This window comes from Desmodus rotundus, chromosome 7 (genome assembly GCF_022682495.2).
Source record: "Desmodus rotundus isolate HL8 chromosome 7, HLdesRot8A.1, whole genome shotgun sequence".
Taxonomy (NCBI): domain Eukaryota; kingdom Metazoa; phylum Chordata; class Mammalia; order Chiroptera; family Phyllostomidae; genus Desmodus; species Desmodus rotundus.
The window spans coordinates 807,537-831,338 of NC_071393.1; the positions used below are offsets into that span (position 1 = coordinate 807,537).

A 23,802-nucleotide genomic window follows, 5' to 3' on the forward strand; every position below is an offset into this window, starting at 1 on the left:
AAGCAGCCACAGCGTGGGCCCTGTCACTGTCCCTACTCTATGCCCACGTGGCTGGGACCCAGGGCGAGCCGCTGCCAGGACTGCCCCGCACCCTTCACGTAAACACCCAGAGGAGAGCCGTGCATCACGCTAGCGACAGAAGCCCAGCACACCCTGGGAGACATGGTGTGGGGACCTCGTTGGCGGGGGGCCCCGCCGCAGCAGGGGCAGCTCAGTGGGGTCGGGTGGTGGCTGGCTGGTGGGTGCCAGGATTTGCTCCCCACCCAGGCACAGCTGTGTGGCTGTGGATGGTGCCAGGCACAGCCTCCACTTTCCTTTGGGGCTTGGGGGTCTGGGGACTCGGACTCTGGGCACCCCATGTTTCTGGTCTCCAGGCTGTGACCCCCTTGTTCCTCCCTGCAGGGGGCTGATGCCAACTTTCAACCTGAGGGCCGCCATCGCCCCGTGTCCATGCCCAGCTCCCATTCAGGAGCTGCCCAGGTGCTGGCTGCCCTCCCACCGGTATTGGCCCTGTGAATGGGGTCATGACCCTGCTGGCCGTTTGCTCAGAGACCTGGAGTGTGCTCCACGCCGCTGCCGTCCCGTCCCCAGGCTCAGGGACGCCCCCAAGCTATGGGCTTGCAGGTGTGTGCATGGCACAGAGAGAGGGCCCCCCTCCTGCCCCGGCTCTGGGACAGCCAGCGCCCTGCACGCCCGCTCGCAGCGCGGACTGCCGGCTGGCCCATCTGCGGGCCCCTGGGCGCCTACCTGCAGGGAGTTGAGTATGGCGAATATGTACTGAAAGGCCACCACCTGGTGGTTGACGGCCAGCACACCAAAGATCCACGAGGTGCCCAGGATGGGCAGCAGCACGGCCACGGCCTTCGCTGTCAGCCTGCAAGAGAGGCGTCAACGCCGCCGGGCTGAGCGAGCGAATGAGCGAGCGAGCGCATGTGAGTGACGGACACACGGACGGACGCTCCCAGCAGGACGGCGTTCTGAGCTGCTACGTGCAGGACAGGAGGGCACAGTGACAAGAGCCACCCACGGCCGTCCTGGGGAGGAGCCCCGACCTGCCCCTGGAGATGTGCCGCGGGAGCAGGGGCCAGCGGGGGGCAAGCACGTGGCTGTCTGGGACACTGGGCCCTGGGCCCAAGGGCGCGGCTTGGGCAGGAGTGGGCGCCAGCCAAGGGGTGGGACGGGGGCACTGAGGTTGGCAGGAGGGAGAGACAGGATCCTCCTGGCCCGACCACCACCAAGCTGGGGACAGGGCTGGGGACAGGCCAGCCTCCCAGGGCAGCACTGCTCATATTCTTGTCGTGGCAGAGCACAGGATGTGACCCCTGGCCCAGGGTCCTCTCTTCCACCACAGGGCACAGCCTTCCAAGGTGTCCAGAGGCTGAAAAGCCCGAGAGGCCGGAGCCACCTGTCACTTTAATTCACAGGGTTTGGGATTCATTGCAGAATAATTGCCTCATCGATTTGCTGTCGACATGTCACCGTTTTCCCTGCAGATCGGAGATGATCTACTGCGGCTGAAGTAACCCCCACAGCACCAGACGCCCCGTGTCCACTCCCTGCTTCCTGGAGCGGCTGCCCAATTCCCCGGGAGGAGCCACCTGCCCGCTCCTGGCCTGTGGTCTGGCGGGCAGGGGGGCTGACTGCACCCAGAGCCCGGGTAGATGGTGTGACTGAGTCCAGGTCAACGAGGGAGAGAAGCACACTTTCCCGTGGGCCTGACCCCCTGCAGCAGCCAGTTTGTCACCAGGAGGTGGGCTCCCTCTGAGCAGGAGTGGACTCAAGGTCATAGAGCCAAGAGACACGGGGGCCCTGGGTCCAGGTAAGGGCGTCTGGCCCCTGCATCCAGTTGTCCTCTCTCGGGCCCGTCCTCCGGGCTTCCTGGCACTGGGGTAAGTCCCCCTTTTCTCTAGCCAGTTTGGGCTGGTCTTTCTGGCACCTGACCCAGGGCCAGGGAACCCTGACCGCAGCACATGGGGGTCCCTCCCCAGCACTTGCCCCTTCTCCAACAGCCCATCCCAGAGCACATCAGGGGCCACTTTCCAAGGATGTCCCTCCATGGGGAAGTCCTGTGAGAAGTCTGCTGTCACCTCCCCCACAGATGAGAGAAGCAAGGCATTTGGGGGTCACACACGTCGCACAGTCCCAACGGACAGCAGGGGCGTAGGTGGCCCACTACCCTGGGCACGCAGGCTCTGGAATCTCCCTCATTACCCCGCCCCAGCCACCTCCCCCCGCTGGGCGAAGCAGCCCCCAAGGGAGCACCCTGAAGACCCCTCCTCCACGGAGGGGCACCGAGGCTGGGAAGAGGGGCTGGTCCTGGTCACAGGGACCGAATACGGAGCCAGGCAAGGATGCTGGCCCAGCGCTTCCCCAGAGAGAAGGTGAGGACAGAGGCGGTGGCCCACCTTCCTGCCACCCGAGCCACCCTCTGAAGGTGAGGGGCCCCCGTGGATACCCAGGGGACACTTACTTGAAGGCGCTGGGGTCTCCATGGACCTTATAGTTGTCAGCACTGATCTGCGAAATGACCCTGGTCACCGCGACGAGGATGCCGACGTTGACCTGCAGGGTGGACAGAAGAGAAGGGCAGGGCTGGAGCTGCAGCTGGAACACCAGCCTCCCCCAGCCAGGAGGTATCACTCGGCAGAGCCCCTGAGCCCCTGCCCTCTGGGGCTCACATCTGTGCCGCCGCCACCAAGAAGTGACGGCACAGGGAACAGAGCCCTGGGGCTCACCGTGCCCCTGAGCACGGGATTGCTGCATCACCCTGGGGAGCTGCTCAGTGACAGCAATGACAGCCGTGCTCATGGTCCACTCAGAGGGCGAGGAGGCCCCTGCGAAGGATCCAGCACACGTCCTGGCCCCCTCGGGCCCAGCCCAGTCCCACAGCTGTGTGACCCGTGGGGCACAGGGCCCGTCATCTACTGCCAGAGGCCCCCTTCTTGTGCAGCACCTGCTGGAAGACTCCCCTTGGGGTCTGTGGGCTGGGTGGGGGTGGGGGGGCTGGGCTCCGGAACAACCTGTCCCCTCCCGTGGGCAGCTCTCCGGGGTCCTGAGTGAGAGGCTGGGTAGAAGCAGGTGATGATAAGGGCCGACAGTCCCCCGGTCCCCCTCTTGCCGCGAGGCCCAGACCTGATTCAGGCTGTGTGGTGGTCAGCAACCTCTCCCTTGTGTTGAAAACTCTGAGGCCACCGACGGTGAGTGAGATCAGAACCCCAGGTGTGGCCTTGCGGGCCGGCCACAGGCAGTGGCAGAGGGATGGTGGCTGTCTGTCCCCACCTGACCTGGCACCCAGCAGAGCACCGCAGGCTCTGGAGGGACTTGCAGGCAGGGGCTCACCTCCCACCCTGTCTGGCACCCGTGGGCACCCCTGCCTCCACAGCCTGGGTGCCTGCCTTCTGAGGCCGCCCATGGGGGCTGAACCTGAGGCCTTTCCAGGCACCTGCACTGGGGTTGCCTCATCTCATCTCGGGGGCCCAGCCAACTCCTCCCCACCTCGGCCCCTGGACTCAGCGGTTGCCACTCCTGGCCCTTGCCCTGCCCCCCCACCCTCCTCCCAGCTCCCTGGTGGCGGGGTCAGCAGGAGCCTCTGAGATGCCCATCTGTCCTGTTGCTAGGAAGCCGGACTGTGGGCCCAGCACTGGTGCCTGCCTGGCCCTGTGTGCCCTACCGCAGCGGGCGAGTGAAGACCCAGGAGTGCCTTTCAGTCTGGCTCCCGGTCTTGACGGGGTGGCTCGCCCAGGGCGGCCCCACCCCAGTGCTCACAGCACCTCGCTGGCCCCCGGTCTCGCCTGTCGCGTGAGGGAGGTTGTGGGTGTCCGACCCCAGTGCACCTGCACCCTCCTCACTGCCAGCTGGGTTCTGGCCACAGGCGAGCCACACTCAGCCAGATGAGGGGAGAGGGTGCGGGCAGGGGCCCAGGGGTCCCTGAGACCGCCACCGCCTCAAGGATGGGAACTTCAGTTGCAGCCAACGGCGTGAGTGTCTGAGAACGGTTTTTATCTGAAGCCAGGAGGCCACTGTGCACTCGCCTGGACGGGCTCCGCCTCTGCCACATGCACGGGGACCAGTCACGGTGCCACAGACCTGCCGCTGCCACCCAGGTCCAGTTGGTTTTTTCTTGAATGAATGCTCTCGGCTTTTATGCCTTTGGGAAACTTCTAGTGTGCTGGACTGCCCGGTTTCCACAGGCATCTCTGCCCACAGCTACTGTGCATTCTGGGCTGTCTGCAAGCCCTGCCTCCTCCCCTTTGCAACAGATCCCTGGGCCCTCACCCACCGGCAGCACCCAGGCCTGGCCTGTCACGACAGATGGGGAGCCACCTGGACACCCACCAACAGGCCGCAGAGCGGGGGCCAAGTGGCTGCCCACTCAGGGTGGGGTACGGGCCGAGAGCTCTTCCGGGGGTCCTGAAACACCGTACAGCAGACTCTGCGTGGAAAGGCCCAGAGTAGTGGGCAGATGTCCACATTCCCCCCGTTCTCACAAAGCCCCTGGGCCACACGGGGCTCAGCGCCAGGGGTGGCCTGCTTATGGGCGGCAGGAAACCAGGAGCTGAGAGAGACGACGTGGACAGAGGCTGCTCGCATTTGTTAAAAAGCCTTTTCTTTCGAATGTTTACCCACGTGTGTTAGAATTCAAAACCAGTGACCTAACTAAATTTCCGCTTTGAACAATCACAAATTAAAAGGGAAATTACGTGAATCCTTCTCCCCACGAAGGTCACAGTAGCACCTCTGGGCTCAGGAGGAAGAGAGGCTGGAATGTGAAGTGTCCCAGAGACTCAGGAAAGGGGACGAGGACAGCGTGGAGCCTGGGCACAGGAGAGGGACGCCTGGCGGCCCCTGGGGAGAAGCTCGAACACCCCAGTGAGCCCAGCGGGGTCGTCACCACCCCCTGCTGCTGGGGGACAAGGAGCGCACGCTGGCCCAGACTCCCAGTGAGGAGTCATGCACACACAGGCTGCTGTTCACACCTGCGTGGTGGGGTCACCGAACGGGAGATCAAATTATGGCCAAGCGTTTTACAAACATAATAATGCTACAAGTGATTAATTAGATTTCGGGTCCTGTGTCACGTGCTGGCCTAAGACCCAGAAGGAAGGGTCTGGATAACAGTCCAGCTGCCCGCGTGCTCGGCTGCTCGCACTCATCATCATCCCCGTCTCTCCAAGGCCCTGCCGGTCTATTTGTTCTCCACCCCCGCCCGGGCCGGTCTGACTTCATCCGCAGGCACACTCCCTCTTCAGTAGGACGATCACATCCGCTGCGGCATTATGAGGAGCACAGCTAACCTCTGATCCCCCAGCAGCGCGCACTTCAGAGGGAGCCGGCGCCTGCGTGAAAGACCAATCTGGGATTTCACGGAAACATGCAGAAGCAGGCCTGGCCCCTCACCGCGTGGCCCCCATCTTGGTTTGTGCCTGGCTGCAAGTCGGTCGAGGCCCAGGGGTGGCGCATGGGGCACACGGATCTGGTTATTTCATCAGCTGGGCATCTCCACGTTAGGTCAGCTGGTTAGCTGCTTGGGACAGATACCGAAGGAATAATGTCTGCTTGCGGGTGGACATTATTCCAGCTGCATTTCAGCAAAACAAAAGGCTGGAAAGTACGCACTCAAGATCCTGGGGACCTCGGGTGGGAGGAGGGAACGGCTGGGGTTCAGAGCATGCTCTGTGTCTTGGCCGGGCTCAAGGCTACGTGGCGTTTATTTGTGAAGAATCACCAAGGCGCACAGCAGCATTTCACAATGCAGGAGTGCTGCGTGCGCGCACACACCCCTACAGAGAACTCCTGCTTCTGTGACTGTATCACGTGTGTGCTTCTGTGTCTGTCTGTCTATCTGCGGCTGTAACTGTCTACGTGTCCATGCCTGTACCTGTACCTATGAATCTGTTTCTGTATTTCCATCTATGTCACTGTATCTGTGGATCTGTAACTGTGCCCAAGTGTATGTAACTATCTATATCCGTGCAACTGTATCCAAATCTATGCGATTGTACCTGTTTCTATGAATCTGTAACTGTATCTGAATCTACGCAACTGTATCTGTTTCTACGAGTCTGTAGCTGTTTCTGTATCTGTGTAATTGTATCTGTATCTTTGATGTGTAACTGTCTGTATCTACGTAACTGTATGCAGACACAGACACCCTCACTTCTGCTCAGGTACGAGGAGGGCCACCCACAGGGTCCCTGCTCTCAGGGGCCCAGACTGTGAGGCTTCTGTAACACCAGCCGGTGCCAGGGGCCTGGATGCCTTTGGCCTGCCTGGAGTCCCCCAGGGAATGACGTTCACCCTTTCATGACCCGGGAGAGTAGATCCTGAATGAACAGTTGGTGGGTGTGTATTTGGCGGGAGACAGCAGGGCGGGTTGTTACCAGAAGGGGCCCCAGCTCCAGGCCCAGCAGGCCCCCCAGTAACCCTTTGGGATGAACCTCAGCAGGACACACAGCACCCACACTGGAGGTACACGCGCTCCCCCAGAAAGTGCCGCACGTGCGGCGAGGGAACGTGTGCACGCCCCAGACACAGACGAGGCCCGGGGCAGCCATCACTCTGAATCTCACTGCTCCACTTGGAAAGTGGGCAGAGGAACCCGGGGACACGGGCAGGACTCCAGATGGTACCGCCAAAGGCCCTCTGAGAAAAAGGGGGCACTCCCTGCCTCCGCAGCAAGGCCCGACACAGTGGGAGGGGTGTGGGCCTAGGACCCCCCACTGTGCCCCTCAGACCTGGGATCTATACGCCCTTCCTGTCAAGGCTGAGGTGGTGAGTATCTTTGGCTCTGCGGGCTGGTCTGTCCTTCAGTGTAAAAGCAACCGCAGCCAGCCCTAAATACGGGCTGTGGGCCAGGAAAACCCCACTCACAAAAGTGGGCAGTGGGCCATCTCAGGCCACAGTTAGCTGACTGCCCCACCTGACGACGAGACCACTGAAGCCCCTTCACAGCCCACTCCGCCCTCCCCACTGCCCCACGATCTCCAATTTTCCTGGAGAGCAATGTGGACCTCAAGCTGGCTCCAGGTTGAAATTGCCTGGGAGCTTGACCTTGAGGACTGGGCTGGGCATGGCTCAGGAGGCCACATCTCCTCAGGAATGACAGCAGGGCTCCAGCAAGCCTAGAGGACAGGGTTCGCTGGGCTCTTGGGGCCGGATGGCTCTCTGAGGTGGGTGGGGCAGGACCTGGGCAGGCAGCCCCCAGACCCATGCTGTGCCTACCCTACCCCCTGCCGTTGGCCTGCAGATGGGCGGGGTAAGCGGGGTGTGGGGGGGTGAGGACCAGGGGCAAGGGACTTACAAATACACTTCCCCTTGAAATTCGTTCTTGTTTTTCCATACATCTCCCTCCCACATGGCCAGGCACGGGATCACTGCCAGAGACTGACGCCCGGGGCGGAGATCAGCTCCCTTTCGGTGGGAGGAATGAGGACCCTGCTGGACCCCAGAGAGCAGAGGGAGGGAGCCCAGGATCTCTGACGGGAGCCCTGTAATCCTAAAAAGGCTGGTGACAAAGTGGCTGCACGTGAACTTCCCTTGGGCAGCCCTGGGGACAGGGGACAGCCCTGGATTTGAAAGCTCAATAACACATCGCCACGGCAACGCGTTGCCTCCCAGCTGAACACGATTAACTGAAGGACACTGTTCTCAGCTCTTTGCTAACACAAAGGATGGACACTCTCAGGCCACAGTCCTGTCCCCGTCCCCATCAGAGCCCCTCCTGGAAGGCCTTCCCTTTACAGAGCAGGGTGTGACCCCTCACTCACAGAGGTGGCGCGGGGACTCGATTCCGACCACTAGTGCCAGATGACACCCAGGCGCTGCCGGGAGCCGGGAGCATGAAGACGGGGCAGGAAGGCGGCTCGACAGGGACTCCTGGCAGACGGGAGGGGCCGGGGCCAGAGGAAGCCCTGCTGCCGGGGCCGTGGAGGATGGAGCGGCCCTACACCCACAGCCCAGCACAACGGAGCCTGGGGGTGAACCTGACCTCACCGTCCCGCCTCCTGATCACCTGCTGGCACCTCCATGGGCCATACCGCCAGCTTCATCCATGCCTGTCCAGAGTGGCACCTGGGCACAGCAGGGCAGGCGGAGGCGGCATGGGGGGACGATGGCCCCTGTCCACACAGCCTCATCTCCCTGTTGCCCCCCTTCAGGGCCCGACTGGGACCCCATGAGCACCCGATGGGCCCACACAGGCCCCAGAGCTGGGAGCACCGCCGGTCCCCCCGGTCCTGTCTTCCAGGAACAACACTGTGGCTATGGAGGACCCAGGAACCTGGCAAGGCCACACATCACCAAGGAAATGACCCATTGTCTTTGGACACTCCAGAGCACGTCACCTGGCAGGGGACAGGTGTGGAGGGGAGCAGAGTCAGTGTGGCCTGGATGAGGGGTCCCTTTGAAGGAGCCGTGTGACTGGGAGGCATCCCCTCCTACACCTGTTGGCATTGGTCCCCTGCCTGAGGGAGGCCCCACACCCCTCAGAGGCAGCAGCTCAGAGGCTGGGACCTGGCCTGGGGGGCAAGGTGCGTGTGCTCTGGGGTCCCAGCCCCATGGAGAGAACAACAAAGGCCTTTCTCCTTGCAGAGTTGTTACCAGAATTTTATGTGACCCCGTGCTTTGTCACCAGCATGGGGACAACCCGCTGGAGAAAGGAGCCAGCTCACAGGAAAGCAGCCATGAGGCAGGGAGCCAGAGACACAAGCGGGGGGCTTGTCTGACCTCTGGCCCCCCAGGGCTGGCAAGTGCCCCTGACCATGGACTTACAGACCCCTTTTCTGTTCGACCCCAAGCAGGGTCTCCCGTCCCTGGAGCCACAGGAGTTCACACTGTTGTGTGTGGTTCAGAGCCCTTCGCTGACCCTTCCTGACGTGGCCCCAGCCCTGCAGCTCCCTGACCACGGCAGAGCGCAGTGAGAACCCCGGGGGGGCTGCAGCCCACAGGCCTGCGTGACTCCCACTCACACCCACACCTGTGGCTTCAGCTGGACACCGCAAATGTGCCCCATGTCCCTTCCTGTCATTTGGGGAAGTGAGAGTCCGGGCCCCCCCACCCCCCACGAGAGCACAGGAGCAACACCCACCAGGTGGGGCTGTCTTAGGGACCAGGCCCCCCAGCTCCTGCCACCCCCGCCCAGCCCCGTGCCCTGGAGGGCGGGGACCTACCATGATGACAAGCAGGGCAGGGGCTACGAAGGCCCAGATGGCGCCACTCTGCAGCGACAGCCAGCAGCTGTGGAGGGAAGCGGGATGTCACTCCAACAGCCTGGCTTCGGCCCCGGCCCTGGCATCTCCACCCAGGGGAGCGGCCGGGACAGCACGGGGCCAGCCTGGGCACCGCCCGCCACACGTGAGCCCAACTTACTTGTTCCTGGTTCCGTAACTGTCCACGGCGCAGGACACCGAGATGGCACAGATCAGAAGTGGGAGACCTGGAGAAAGCGGGACCGTGTCAGCTTGCACCCCCGGCTTTGCTCGGTAGTGCAATTATGCGTGTACTACCCAACACGCACACACAACCACACGCTGAGTGCGGACACAGAGTGGCCGGTCCTCAGGGGACCTGCCGTCTGCACGAAGAGGCAGCACACACGTGCGTGCCCACGCATGCACAGAGACGCACGCACACACAGTCACACATGTGAATTCTGAGGCAGGTCTGTTACGAATCCAATTCCGTTTCTGCAAACGGCCCACTTCCGGTGGCTGGCAGGGCCGAGGGCCCTCAGGCCCCTGTCCACTCAACTACTGGTCACCTTGTGCTCCCCCCTCCCCTCCGTGAACAATGTGGGTGAGGGGGAGACACAGCAAACGGTCCTGTCCCTTATGCCACCTGCGAACCCTCTCAAGAGGACATTCAATCGAACTGGCTGGAACAAGAAAGTTGCCTCTTGATTATTCCTAGAGTAAAAGGGTGGGGAAGGGTGAAAGTACGTGAAAACTCTTTGGGCTGCCCACCGGAGCTGAGTGTGCACGGCCCCCGGGAGACCTCTGCTCCGGAGGACAGAGAGGGGACGCTTGTCCTGGCCACACGCTGGCCCTTCTGAGCACTGTCGTCCCCCCTTTATCCTTGGGGGCGACATTCTAAGGCCCCCAGAGGATGCCTGAAACCATGGATAGTACTGACCCCTGTATTTACTGTTCTTTTTAGCCACACAGACATGCCTACGACAAAGTTTAATTTATAAACCGGGCACAGAGAGAGGCGAGCGGCAACGTTAGCACGATACAGCAGCTGCACCGATCGCTGCCACCGCAGCAAACGAAGGGCTTCTGGGACACGGCACCGTGGCACCTCGGCGGTGGATGTGAGAACCGAGGCGCTGCTCAGGAACTCAGGGCGGGGGCGTCCACAGCGAGGCCATGCCGGGCATGGGGGCGAGTCACGGCCGGGCTGGGTGGGTGGAGGGGGCAGCGTGGGATTCCGTCCCACTACTTAGAGCGGCGTGTGATTGAAAAGTGTGAGCTGTTCATTGCTGGAATTTTCCACTGAGCATTTTTGGACCATGGATGATGGTGGTAACTGACACGGTGGGAAGGAAACGGTGGGTCATGGGGCTAACTGCACCAGTTTTAAATCAGCTCCTTGGGAAGAGGTTTCTGGAGAACCTTCCTGTCCCTGCAACACTTAGTTCTGAAGTCAGAATCGTCTCGGTGCCTTCTGGAGCGTGGGCACAAGAAAGCCACTGGGCCCACAAGGGGGCCGGAGGCTTGGGGCAGAGGCGCACCAGCTGGGGCCAGGAGGGGGGCTGTTCCTGTCACGGAGGACCTTTGTCACATTCACAGCTTCTACGCGAAAGCTTGGCCAGAGCTTTCCTTGCTGGCAAAAGCCTCTGGCTGTGGCCCCTGCCTGAACACCCCAGAGTCCCCAGGTCGAGGAGGCCACACCGGGGGCTGTTCCAGACCCTGAGGTCCCCACCTGGGGCAGGAAGAACACAGGGCACCTGAGCGGGTGAAGGACCCTGGGGGCACTGGCCACTGCCCAGGCCCAGTGGCGCCACCACCAGGACCTCCCCGCACACCGCGGCCACGTGCTGTCTGCCAGGACACTGGGCCCACACCATCCTGTCCCCTTTCCTGAGTCTCTGCGACACTTCACGTTCCAGCCTCCTTCCCTCCCAGGCCCAAGGGCGCTCCTGCGACACTTGCTCCCGGGGGCCGGAAATCAGTCACAGAGAAAACAATACAGTGAAAGGCACGTGGGATTTAGACGCCACACCACAATCACCGAGTCAGAGAGCGAGTCCAAGAGCAAGTCAGAAAACACGCTCAGAGGAGTGAAAATGAAGCCCCCACACCGAACCCGCGGGGTGCAGGTGAATGCGCAGAGGGGTCCAGAGCGGCAAATGCCTACGTCAAAAACAGAGGATGGACCTCAGGTCAGCGACCCCAAACTCTCACGATAATGTGCTGGAAGAGGAGCTCACGGCAAGAGGTAGGAAAGAAATAATGAAGACCATGGCAGAAATAAACAAACTAGGTAATAAAAAGAAACAATCAGAAAACAGACAAAACCAATAAAATCAATCTTCATGAAGTTCACCAAAACAAGTCAGAAATGCTGGGACGTTGGCTTTCATTGGGCAACGGGGTTCTCCTTGTCTTGCTTCCTCAGGGTGCAGACACCGACCGTGTGAGGAGGAGATCCCGCCCCCGCACCTACCCCATCCCATCCCGTAGTAGTAGCGGTGCTTGCTGCCCTCGGAGCCGAAGACCTTGATCACCATGCTGTAGAGGTGCAGCCCTTCCACCAGCATCCAGGCGAAGGCGCTGAGGAAGAAGTAGTGCAGGAGCACGGCCAGCGCCTGGCACGGGACCTAGGGGCAGGGCCGAGGCAGAAGGTAGGCTGTCTCTGGGTGTTCCCTGCTGGCTCCGCCTCCCAGCAGCCCTTTCCAGGGCATCTTCTGGTCCCTCGGCCTGCTGGTCTTCCTGGGAGTCCTGGCTCCCATTTCTAGTCTGGGCAATCTAGATGGGGCATGGGACTCACTGGTAACCCATCACTGCACCACGCTCCTTCCCAGGCACAGTGATTGGTTCAGGAGGGTGGGGGGAATCAGGCCCGGCCAATCAGCATAAATACTCCCATCCTCTAACAGGACTGGCTCAGGGTAGGCATATGACCCATCATTGGTCCAGGGTGGGTGGAGCCACCAGGGAGCAAGGTGTCCCTCCTCCCTCCAGACTTGAGGACATGAGCCTGGATCTTTGGAAGCCACCCTGCCCTGAAGGGGAGGCCTGTGGGATGGGCAGGGGCTCAGGGACATAGGAAGCAGCCCTGTGACAGGCTGGCACCCTGGGAGCCTGGAGCTGCTGTCTGTCCACCGGAAGGTGTTAGCCAGCTAGCCACCCGGGTGCTGAGCACAGAAACCAGCCTGTGTGTCGCCTGCTGTCTCCCTGGCGGGACCACCACCTGGCTCCTGGTGGGAATGCCCGAATTCTGAGTGGAAAAAGTGTGGCCAGTAGACATCAGAGGGGTGAGAGAGGGCCACTCACTGTGCCTGGCTGGCAGTGGAAGCTGACAAGCAGCAGGACCTGGGCCACCAGGAGGGCGAAGGACAGGTTGGCGTGGATGTGGTAGCGCTGGTTCCGGATAGTGCTGACCGAGCTGAGTGAGGGCAGAGGGCGAGGGTGAGCCCGGGGCCAGGGGCAGCCACTCCTCACAGGCCCCCCAGAGCCCCAGAGAGGTGCTGCCACTCCTGGCTGTGGACCCTCCATGGCTCCCACAGCCGGCACAGCCCTGCCCTGCCCGAGCCGGCCACTGCTCAGACACAGTGCCTTCTGTTCCCGGGCACCACTCCAGCCCCCGGCCTCCACACCAGCTATTCCTCTGAGGCCGACTCCCGCCCCGGGGCCAGGCTCAGATGTCCCTGCCCATGAGGGAGCTCCATGTCCTCGCTCCACAGCTGTCACCGCCTGGCCGTGACGGCTGGGAACCCAGTGTCTGTGCCTCTGTACCTGCTCGTCGCAGGGCTCCACCTACCTGTCCCTAGAGCTGACCCCACCAGTGGGGGGCTGTGCTGAGCAGACAGCTGACGAACCAGGGAACCGAGACTGAGCGTGCTGAGCACAGCAGGGAGTCCCTCCAGACCCATGCTCATCCCCCCGCCTGGCTCGGGTACCCCAGGACCTCCTCACGTGTCCCCTGTACACCCGCCTGCCTCAAAGCTCCCGGCCGACCAATCGGACCCCAGAGCCACAGAACCACCAAGGTGCCGGGCAGGGGAGGGGGCGCAGGACTCCAGGGGGAAACCCCACATGCAGCCCTGGGTGGGGGGACACCAGGCGTGAGTGACACGCAGCCGCCCTGGGGACTGTAGCTTCATGGTCCACCCTGACGCACACCCCCATTTCACTTTTCTGTCCCCATAAGTTGCGGCTAGTTTGATATCTTTGTGGGGGGTGAGGGTGGGGGTGTTAGTTCTGGCTCTCACCTGGCCAGTCCCCTGTGGGACTGTTCCGGAAGTCTCCAGCTTAGCTAAAGCCAGTGCCCTCCAATCCCACAGTCCCCGGGTCTCCCCTCTCTCCCCAGCACCCCCACAGCCCTCTTCCTGCACCCCAGGTCTGAACACCAGCAGCGACTCAGAGCAGCCACCCGGCTGTGACATTCAGCGTCTGGGCGTTTGCCAGCTCATGAGATGGGGGGTGGGGGGCGTTCCCCTTACACAAAACCGCCCAACTTCCCGGGACGCGGGGACACGGGTGAGTGAACAGGAGGTGACTCACGAGAGCAAGGCGAAGGTGACCAGCGTGACCAGCAGGCAGAGCACCGACACGGAGCAGCCGATGTAGCTGATGGACGAGAGCGCCACCTGGTGTCCGCGTGTGAGCTGTGGGGAAAGCAGAGCACAGGGGTCTGCAGGCTGGCCGGGCACAGGGTCAGGCCCTGTGGTCTGTGTGGCTACAGCCCGGCCAGTGCACAGCTGAGCACGAGGCAGCCACTGTCCTGTTGTGAATGTTCAGTGACCCCCAAGTCCTACTTCTCCCTGTAAATGTCCTGTTGCTACCAAGAGAGGTCCTGCCCTTCGGGGTCAGTGCTTGGGTTTGTACATTCCGAATGCTCCAAACGGCCCCAGCACGCCTCCGATTCCCCCACCTACCCAGCCTCCACTCTGCTACCATCTGGCCCTGCCGCCCCCACCGCCCGCCCCTCCTCGCCCCTGCCCCCTTGTCTGCACTGCAGCGTCCACAGCTGGCAGGAGGCGCTGGGTTTGCTGAAGAACCTGGACCCAGGGGCCACATCCCAGCTGAGGACCTGGACACGGACCCAGTTGGCGCCGTGAGGAGCCCGTGACATGTCCACGGCCGTGCGGGGACGCAGGTGCACTGTGTGAGAGTGTGGGGCAGACTTGGTTAACGCCTCCGTCCTCCCTGAACAGACCGTGTGAAACGTGGTAGATTCGTTAGCAGGTGCAGAGCCGCGAGGGATGGCGTCAGAAATCCCTGCTTTTCAAAGAGCAGGGAGTCTGGTTCAGGGAAAGGCTCTGGTGGGGATGGCGAGGCTGCAGGGGTGCAGACAGGGGAGCTGTCCTGGGAGGGGGGTGCTGTAGGGGATAGGAGGTGTCTGACCCCCCACCCCAGGAGAAGGGAGTCCCCCCACGTCACAGACAGGAAGCCAAGGCTCCGAGCAGGCACTGTGCAAGGCCACAGTGTTGGGGAGGGACCCTGAGTATCTGCGGGTGCAGAGGCAGCACCCTGGTCAGGGAGCAGAGCCGCGCACAGTAGGTGCTCCTCAGGAGTTGCTTGAGCAAGTGACCTGCACACTCTAGGGGGCCTTGGGGGAGGCCCAGCCTGTGTGCTGTGGCCGAGCCCCACCCCCACCCCAAACGTGGCTCTGGCGCCATGGCGCTGGGCTGCGTGAGGACTGCTGGGCTGGCAGCCAGGCTGCATGGCGTTAGGCGGCTGCCCCGCTGGGCCCTGCGACCAGGGAGGGGTCAGAGTGGACGGGCCGGCAGTGCTCACCCCAGCAGTGGCGTTTCCTTCCCTGCCCCCGGCCGGGTCTAGAAGTGCCCAGAAGAGCTGGCCTGGCTCCAGGACTCGGATCTTCTGGGTCAGAGCCCACAGGCCCCCCAGCAGACACTGCACGTGAACCCAGAGGCCGGCTGGGCTGTGTGCACGCAGAGACAAGGGGGCCATCCCTCCAAGAAGAAGTGTCTTTTTCCTCCATTGTTCTAACGAAAGTCCCTCTCTGCTGGGGAAGAACACGTTTTCCCCCCAGCAGAGAACGGGGAACATCCTGCCATCTCCCTGAAAACAGTCACAGCGCCCACGAGGGCATGTCACCCCAGGAGGAGGGCGAGAAGGGCTGTGGGGACTGCGGGCGTGGACGGCGCCCTGCCAGCAGGGGGCAGTGGCTGCTTGGGCAGACGTGGAAGCCCTCAACTTCATTAAAAAAAAAAAAAAAGGAAAACCAGAAATTCAAAATTTTAGGTCATATATCTGTCTTGAAATAGCCCAACAGCTATTTTTTAAGCCTGTGGGCAAAACAAAACATGTCCACTGGCCAAGGTTGGCCTCCAGACCACGGCTGGGGACTGGGTCTCACTGACCGGCCCCTTCCCCGGCAGCGGCCTGGCCCTCCCCAGGATCCGTGCTCTGCGCCTGCGTCCCGGTAGCCTTTCCCTGTCTTGGCAAAGTGCTCCTGCTACCAGGATGGCCGCCACATGCCCACCGGAGGAGCCGAGGGCGGGCGAGGGGGCTGCTGGACCCGGCCATGCTGAGGGGACCAGCCACCTGGAGAAAAGTGGCCACACTGTGTGGCCTTTGGGACCCCCACTCACTCAGGGGCCGGCCCGCCACCACCTTCCCCATTCCCACTGCGTGCAGCCGTGGCGGACCATCATCACTCCCCTCCCCACCCCACCCCCCCACCCCCACCCGACTGGCCCTTTCGCATAACGATGCCTTAGAAACCCCTCCAAGTCAGTTGGCACTGTTACAACTCATTCCTTCAAAGTGCATATTCTCTCTCGACTAATCATCCCCGTTGGCGTGGAGGTGCCCGTGTCGACGAATCAGAACCCACGCAGCGCTCCATTAGGATCACTGCCGTTCTGGTTACTCAGCTCTTCCCCATAAATAAGGCTGCACCCCCCTTCACTTTCCGCCCTTACCCATTATCTTGCTTTCTGACCCCTTCGGGTCTACGACGCAGATTCGCAGGGGGTGTCAGTACGTGACAGGCTCTGCTCCGGACCCTGTTGGCCCCAGGCACCCACCCGCCTGTCCCCACGCCCAGGGCAGACGCAGGCCAGGCCGTGGAGCTCGGCCATCCGGCTGTCGGCATCAACCCTCTGACGCAGCACTGACTCGCAGTTGACGGATAGCTGCCTTCATTTTTTTTAATCGTTCATGAGGAGGTTTGGTTTGAGTGTGGATAATTTTAAACCGTTTTCGAACCGACCTTTCCTGGCAATGAGGGGACAGGATTTGCTTCTGCGAAGACACCCACAGACAGTCTAAATCTGGTCACCTATGCGGAGCGGTGGCAGATTTGCAATCATTAAGGGTCCCCCTGGGGCTTTTTAGCTTATTGGACGGAGCAGGCTCCCTCCTTCCGCCTCCACCCTGCCCAGCCGACCCACGCATGCGGCTGAGGGAGCCAACGCATCCGAGGGATCTGGAGGGGCTCAGGGCCAGGCTCAGCCCCCAGTGACCTTGGAGAAGTCCCCCAACCCTCGTCTGTGACGGTGAGGATGGCAGCTCCTCACTCACGTGGGAGTAGCTGCTCCCCAGACGTAACCCCTTAAAGAAAATGCTCCCACGGGGTGTTTGGGGTCATGTGTGCCTGAACCAAGGCGTACCACTAAGGGCGCTGGGTGAGCCAGGGGCATGCGCCCCACAGCCTGATTCGGGAATCGTCCTCCCGACACTCTCGAAGCTCACGGCCCAAAGGACACTGTAAATGCACGGCTCTCACCTCAGGTTTGGCCAGGATTTCAAGCAGCCTGCCCGCCCCACTCTTAAAAAAATTTTTTTTTCTTTTATTCTCATCTGAGGACATTTTTTTCGTGGCTTTTAGAGAGAGGAAAGGAAAGAGAAACATCGATTGGTTGCCTCCTGTACGTGCCCAGACATATGAGCCCGGACCGGGGGATGGAACCCACAACCTTTCAGTTACAGGCTGATGCTCTGACCAACTGAGCCACTGGCCAGGGCCACGCCCTGCTCTTCACAGAGGCTCAGGCGCTGGGCCAGGGGGCCGCCGCCCCGGCTCCGACACAGGACACAGGGGCTGTGCGGATGTCCGTGCACGAGGTGAGCACGTCCTGGGCCAAGCCCCCCGCCCCCCTGTTCTGCTGCTCCTACCACAGATGGCAGTCTCCTCTGGGGCCACACTGGGTCCAGGGGCTTTTTCTTCCCTTACAAGCTCGGTTTGCCTTAGACCTGAGCAGCGTGTCTCTAGCCCTGGGTCCTGGCAGGTGCCACTGAGAACCCTTGGACCCAGCGGGAGGGGTCCCCACCCTCCTCAGCCTGAGGCTCCAGGGCAGATCCAAGGACCTATTTAGGTCACCGGAAGCCCCTTCCCACTGGAGGGGCTCGCTGTCCCCAGCTGGAAGTCAGGCCGCAGAAGGCCCAGGACCCTGCCTGCTGCCCAGCACCTCCAGTCTCTGGCAGGGTGCTCAGAGGACCCCGTGTAGATACCCAGGTACATGAGCACCTGTGTGTCCCACGGGGGACACTCCAGCCTGGACATTCGTGCACTGGCTATCATCGAGGACCCTGCTCAGCTGGACGCTCCAGCAGCACGGGACCTGAGGCTGGAAATGCTGGCGTGCCTGCCCTCTCGAGGGTCTGCCCGGGGTCTGTCTGGGGGCTGCCCAGGGACACCTGGAGCCAAGATTATTTTTGCCAAAGAGGTAGAACCTCACGGATGTCCCTGAGCATCGGCCTCTTGTCTGCCCCCAAGGCTGCCAGCCCCCGGCTCCACTCTCAGCCCTATACAGAAAGGGCACCCCCTTGGGGTGGGGCTCTTACCTCCAGTGGCACAACCTGCATGAGGATGGCGAAGTTGGTGAGGTGTGTGCAGCGGCAGACAGAATAGCCCAGGGTCCCTTCTGCCAGGACACAGCCCTCATTGGACCAGACCCCTTGCCCGGAGCTGCGGACACATGGCGAGATGGTGAGCAGGGGCAGCACATGCCCTGGGCTTGGGCGGAGAGCTGTCCCCATCAGTCTGCTGCCGAGGGCAGAACAGGGTGGGGTCTGTTGGGCCACAGGGACACGGGGAGCTCCTTCTGGGAGAGAGAAGCAGTCCGGCCGCTTTGCCACAGTCAGTTTGGATGGCATCTGGGCTGATGTCCAGGAAAGCAGGAAGTATGACAGCCCATTGTCCCTTCCAGGGCTCCTTGGAGCTCCACGCACAGGGACATGTCAGGTAACTACTGCATGATGGGGATGCCCAAGGACAGAGTAACCCAGGGTCCACCTTGGGGAATGGCCACATGGAAGGTGGGAAACACAGGTGACCAGATGGGGACTGATGGGGTGGGAGGCAGAACACAGCAGATGGTTGTGTCCGAGGCACAGAACGCAAGGCATGCTCTCCGTGAGCGGAACCCAAGTCCGTGCACCACCGAAAAACGGCCCGAGAGCTCGTCTCCAGGGAGGGGGTAGGTCTGCTTCCTCACGGTTGGCCCGGCCCCCTGGCACACAGGTGGTGACCCCCAGCCCTCTGGCCCCCCCAGGCAGTACCTGAAGTCCAGGAAGGCGCAGTACAGGAAGACACGGTTGCTCTCATTGGTGGCCTGGCGGAGCTGCACGTCCGTCTGAAACGCAAGAATGGCGTGCTTTGTGACGCCAGGTTCCCAGGTAACAGCCACACCCCACAGCCACGAGGCCGGGGGGTGCGTGAGCCGCTGGCTGTCCCTCTCTGCTCACCGTGCTCTGCGAGTGCTAGCATAGGCCGGGGCTCCAGCCGCTGGGCCTCTGCCCACCCCTCAGGATGCTCTTTCCCCAGGACGACCTCCTGTCCCCCACGTCTCTGCTCCTCACAAGTTCCTTGGAGGGGCCCGCCTGCCCTCCCACCCCCCTGCTATTCACATTCACGCAGCCTTGGTCACCACGCAGCCTGTGGCATAGTTGCTGATTGATTCATTTTCTGTCTCTGTCTCAGAGGTGCGGGTGGAGAGCCTGTGGCCGTCTTGCTCTCTACTGCACCCCGAGGCCTGGCCTGGTGCCTGGCACATGGCAGGTGCCTACTAAATACTTGCTGAATGGACGGACAGAAGGATGCACGGTTGGTGGATCCCGGACCCTGCTCTCAGGACTGTCGCTCTCGCCTGAGAGGTGGGGTGCCCGATCCTGGACTCTCTGGGCACCAGCTCAGGGTGCACAGCACCCATCCCTCTGCCCAAACGAGACGCAGAGCCCCCTCCAGCAACCAACACCAAGAGGCTCCGGGACAGCAGCTGCCCCGGAAGGCAGGCAGCTGGCAGGAGGAACTCGGCTGATGGGCTCCTGATCGGCTCCTGATCGACGTGCCGAGCACCTCTCATCTGCTTGCTCGGGGCACTTTCTCCCCTTCAGCACTTCCTCATCACTGGGGCAGCCACGACCGACCCACCCAGCCGCCCCCTCTGCAGGAGACTACGGCATGACTTCTCCCTCCCGGAGCGGTCCTGGCGCGCCCCAAAGGCGCTCCGATTCCCCAGTGGTCGGCAAGGCCAGACCCAAAGTGCTCCTCCGTCATCGCCTCCTGCTAGAATCTCCTGGGATTGTCCCCATGGGCACATACAGCCACATGAATGCTGGCTGCCAGTCCTTTTGCCTTCCTCCTCCAGTCTCCTCCAGTGTCTTAGGGTTATTAACGTATTATGGGGCCTCTTGAATCCACCTGTGCAGCTCCCCGGCCAGAACATCCCTCCCCAAGGCCACGCCTGGTTCCTCTAATCGTTGATATAGTCACCTTATCGGAGACACCTATCCATCAGCTTTTCACCTGTGTACTTCCAATAACACCAGGCTTCCCAGATGTCTGAATGCCATGTGCCCAGGGCCACGGGACGCTCAGTTGTGCTTGCTGCGTCAGCGGCCTGGGTGTTCGAGTCTGTGGGCAGGTGGCATGGTCCTGGTTCCCCAGAGAAGCTCCTGAGGGGGCAGCTGTCTGACAGCTGGACCTGCGGCTGCAAAGCGTGTGGCTGAGAAACCACAGGGCGGCCTGCCCCTGAGCACACCCAGCTTAGGCAAATGAGCTTCACTGAAACCCTGTAAAGACACTCGGGAGCCCACATAATACAACTCTGGCTCTCAAGAGTCCACAAAAACACCTGAAAATCCCCAGCCTTCATTCATTCTTACCCTGCTCTTCTGGGCTATGCCCGCAGTGCTGCCCGAGACACCCCGGCTTGTGCCCCTTCCCACAGTCACAGAGGAGGGTGGTTTCCACAGCCGATCCAGGGCCGCAGAACCTGAAGCTGGGATGCAGGCAGCCCCGTTCTCAGAAGCCTGTCAGGTGGCGATGCACTTGGATTTGAGACCCACTAAAAGCAGAGATGCCTCTGCCTCCGCCCCCTCTGTGCTGATGGGAGCCGGCTGTGACTGATGCTCAGACATGGGGAGCCCTGTGTCTGCGGCCAGACAGGGCCACGCAAGGCCACCTCTGGGATAAATGGAGGCGTGAGAAACCCCCAAAATCAAAACTCCAAGTCAGACCCTGTCAGGGACCCGCCCAGCGTGGGTGCCGCCTCCTTGGCCGTGGCCCCGGGCCCACGCCCCCCAGCCTCGCTCTGTGCCTCCCTTTCACGAGGGGCTGTATTTGTGGCTGCTCGGAGCACAGGACTGGGCCCACTGAGGGCTGCGTGGGCCCAGCACTGCCTGCCTGGTGACCTCGGGCCCAGCCAGCCCCGCCCTGATGGAGGAATTTAAAACTCTGCCCCACCAACCACAACGAGCCCAGCGTGAGTGTGGTTGGAGGGTGGAGGGCAGGCAGCGCTCACTGGAGCCCCGCCAAGGCCGCACCCCAACCGGGAATCTCCTGCCCTCCGCCGGCCCCTCCTGGCGGCTCCTGCCGTGGGAATCGCAGAGCCGCTCCCTGTGTGTTTGGAGGCTGCTGCCACACTGGATTGAAGGCTCTGCCTGCAAAGTCCCCAGGGCCGTGGCCTGGACTGTCACATCGGAAGGGAAGGAAAGAAGCTACACAGAAGATCCGTCAGCAAAATCTGCCAGTTTTCCCTGCCGCCTCCCCGGCTTGCCCTCTAGCCCGGACCCCCAGTGGCCAGGCTGGGCTGTCCACCACGCTCTTCTTGAAGGTACCAGGGATGGACGGTTGTCTCCAGTGGGTCACCCAAACTGGGCCTCGTTTCCTGCGCCACAGCTTGGAATTTTCCCTGCAGCCAGAAAACCGTCCTGAACCATAAGCTGAAGTGTGAGCTCGCATGTGTGTCTGGGAACAGGGTTCACAATCAGAGCAGGCCAACGCCACCTCCGAGCACATTTGAGCCCTCAAACGGGGGGAAAACAATACGTTTTTCACAAACTACGGATAGAGCTCTCTCCGGGCCTGCGGTCGGGGGGATTTGCTGATAATCAGGAAATTTCAATTCTGGGCCCGCCCGGGGGCCCTGTCAGAATGTCTTGGGGAGTGGAATGGTTTTATTTTTATGCAGATAATGGGATGGCTTTAAAAGCTTATAAAATTCTGATCTCTTTTATAGCCCAATTCTGAGGCTGTTAATAATAACACATCATATTTATGGTCCCTACCCTGCTTACAAACCACATTAAAAACGATGCTATTCTCCATGAAAAGTGAGCCATTTTACCTAGAAAGGCAAGCAGGGAGTCGGAACCCCACAGTCTGCACCCTAGGACTGGCGGGGCGCCAGGGCAGCCGGGGCTCTCCCCAGGTGTGCTGGCTCGCGCACCATTTGTCTGCCACTTCCCACTCTCCGCTCCTCCGTTCTCTAAGTTCACGAGGAGAGTAGTTCAGAGCAAATTTCTCTAGGCCTGAAACACCCACATGAAAAAAAGCCTTTTCCCTGGAAATTCTCTTCCTACATATTCAGACAACTTTTCAAACGACCTGTAAAATCGTGACTCACGCACAGATCTAAAATGAAACATATCAAAGACGTGATTTAAGTCCTTGACGGGTAAGGTGACCGCTAAGGTGTTAGCACAGTATCACTGCGAGGGAAAGTTCGAAGACTCCTGCGTATGAGAGGCTGCCGGGAAAGTGGGAATACATCTGCTTCACAGAGACAAAGCTGTCAAAACAAGATTGTGTCCACAGGGATATTCATGTCCGGCTCTCCATCTCTGCCAGACCAAATCTCTGTTTCTCTGTTTCAATGTGGACAGCAAAACCGAACAGGGCGGAGGAGGCCGGGCCCTGCCCTCCGCGGCCCTCACTCCCAGGCCTGCCCACCCAGCTGCGCCACAGCTCGGCAGGGCTGGGACTTGGAGACGGCCTGTCCTGAGCACACGGCCGCATGCAGCAGCTGTGAGCACGAGCAGGTTTCCAAGGAGGAAAACCAATGTTCACGGCACGCAAAGGCGCACACGCAAACGTGGGACGGAGGAAGCAGCGGGAGGGGTGTGCTGTCAGTGCCCATCTGGGCTCTGCCGTGGGAGGTGTGGGTGTCGCGTCCACGAAAGGTGGCCAGAGAGGGGACAGGACTCAGTGCAGACCCAGCACAGGACAGGGACAGTCTGAGGGGTCAGAGCCTGGACCTGAGAGAGAGCAGCCTGTGACGGACACTGTGGCTCTGGGTGTGGGTGTGGTGACGTCATGTGTCCGGAGCCCCCCAGGGCTGTCTGTGCTCGGACAAGGGCCGGGCGCATAGGGACTTGGCTCTGGATGTGCTGGAGGGTGGGGGCAGGGAGGAGCTCTGTCCCCGTAGGAGGGACCGTCACCCCTGAGGGTCACGACTGCCTGCCCTGCCCTTACACCTCCGGCTGCAGAGCAGCTCACAAAAGCATCAATGTCGTCCCTGAGTTGGGCCCTTAAAGCCACCGAGAAAGGGCAGTATCCTCAAATTCTATTGTTTTGGCTGCTTAGAATCTGTTCCCAGCCTCTCAATTTACCCTAATTAGTCCCTGTCCTCTCTCTCTCCTTCTCTCTCGCTGTCCCTCTCCCGCCCAGTCTGCGAGGTCGTCACCTTGCTGTCAGCCCACCATAGCCACCAGGAAGGCCCAGGAAGCCCTGGGTCCTCTGCTGCCCCACGGCCGGGACCAGGAGCTGCGCTGAGGGACTCCAGCCTCGGGAGGCCGCTGTTGCCCAGCAGCGAAGGACTGCGGGCATCACCAGTGTTCCCCTGGGGGCTGAGTTCAGGAACAGACAGGACAGAGACATGAACTTGGCGAGAAGCACGCTGGTCAGTGGCCCTGGACCTCTGGGAATGGATGGGTGGGAGTCCGGCCAGGATGGAACTCCTGCTCCATCACTCTGGCCCCAGAGCCCCCACACTGCCTGGAGCCTCTGCTCAGGGGACAGATCACGGAAGAGATACACAGGTTTCCAGGCCCCACATGAGGGCCCTGGATGCAGGCGTGTCCCGAAGCTTGGGAGGCCTGGCCTGAACATGATCCGTCCGGCCCACAGACGCGGCCGGCTCCCCAGGGCAGGCGTCTTTCATGTGAACTATAAAAAGTCACAGGACCGACTCCCTCTCATCACCAGGGAGCGAATTACCGATCCGGAAGAGAGCTGGGCGGAGCCTGGCTGGCCCTGGGCCTCTACAGCGCACGAAGCCCAGCCAAGAACCCGCGCCTGCCTGCCTGGGCCGGGCTCTTCCCGGAGGCAGGGGCTCAGACCCAGGGAGCCACTGCCCCCAATTCCTGGGAGCCCCGAGGGTGAGGATAG

General features: G+C 61.5%; 1 protein-coding gene across 2 annotated transcripts in view; it reads right to left on the reverse strand.

Moving 5' to 3' along the window:
- The window catches only part of ADGRD1 (adhesion G protein-coupled receptor D1), a 67,034-nt gene that overhangs the window by 5,189 nt on the left and 38,043 nt on the right, over nt 1-23,802 (reverse strand). For both annotated transcript variants that reach the window (XM_053929128.1, XM_053929127.1), the window contains 9 exons: nt 18,693-18,766; nt 17,976-18,099; nt 13,725-13,828; nt 12,495-12,606; nt 11,665-11,818; nt 9,367-9,433; nt 9,168-9,234; nt 2,471-2,562; nt 748-874 (listed from right to left, as the gene is read on the reverse strand). In XM_053929128.1, coding sequence (XP_053785103.1) covers nt 748-874; nt 2,471-2,562; nt 9,168-9,234; nt 9,367-9,433; nt 11,665-11,818; nt 12,495-12,606; nt 13,725-13,828; nt 17,976-18,099; nt 18,693-18,766 — 921 coding nt within the window. The remainder of the gene's footprint in view (nt 1-747; nt 875-2,470; nt 2,563-9,167; nt 9,235-9,366; nt 9,434-11,664; nt 11,819-12,494; nt 12,607-13,724; nt 13,829-17,975; nt 18,100-18,692; nt 18,767-23,802) is intronic.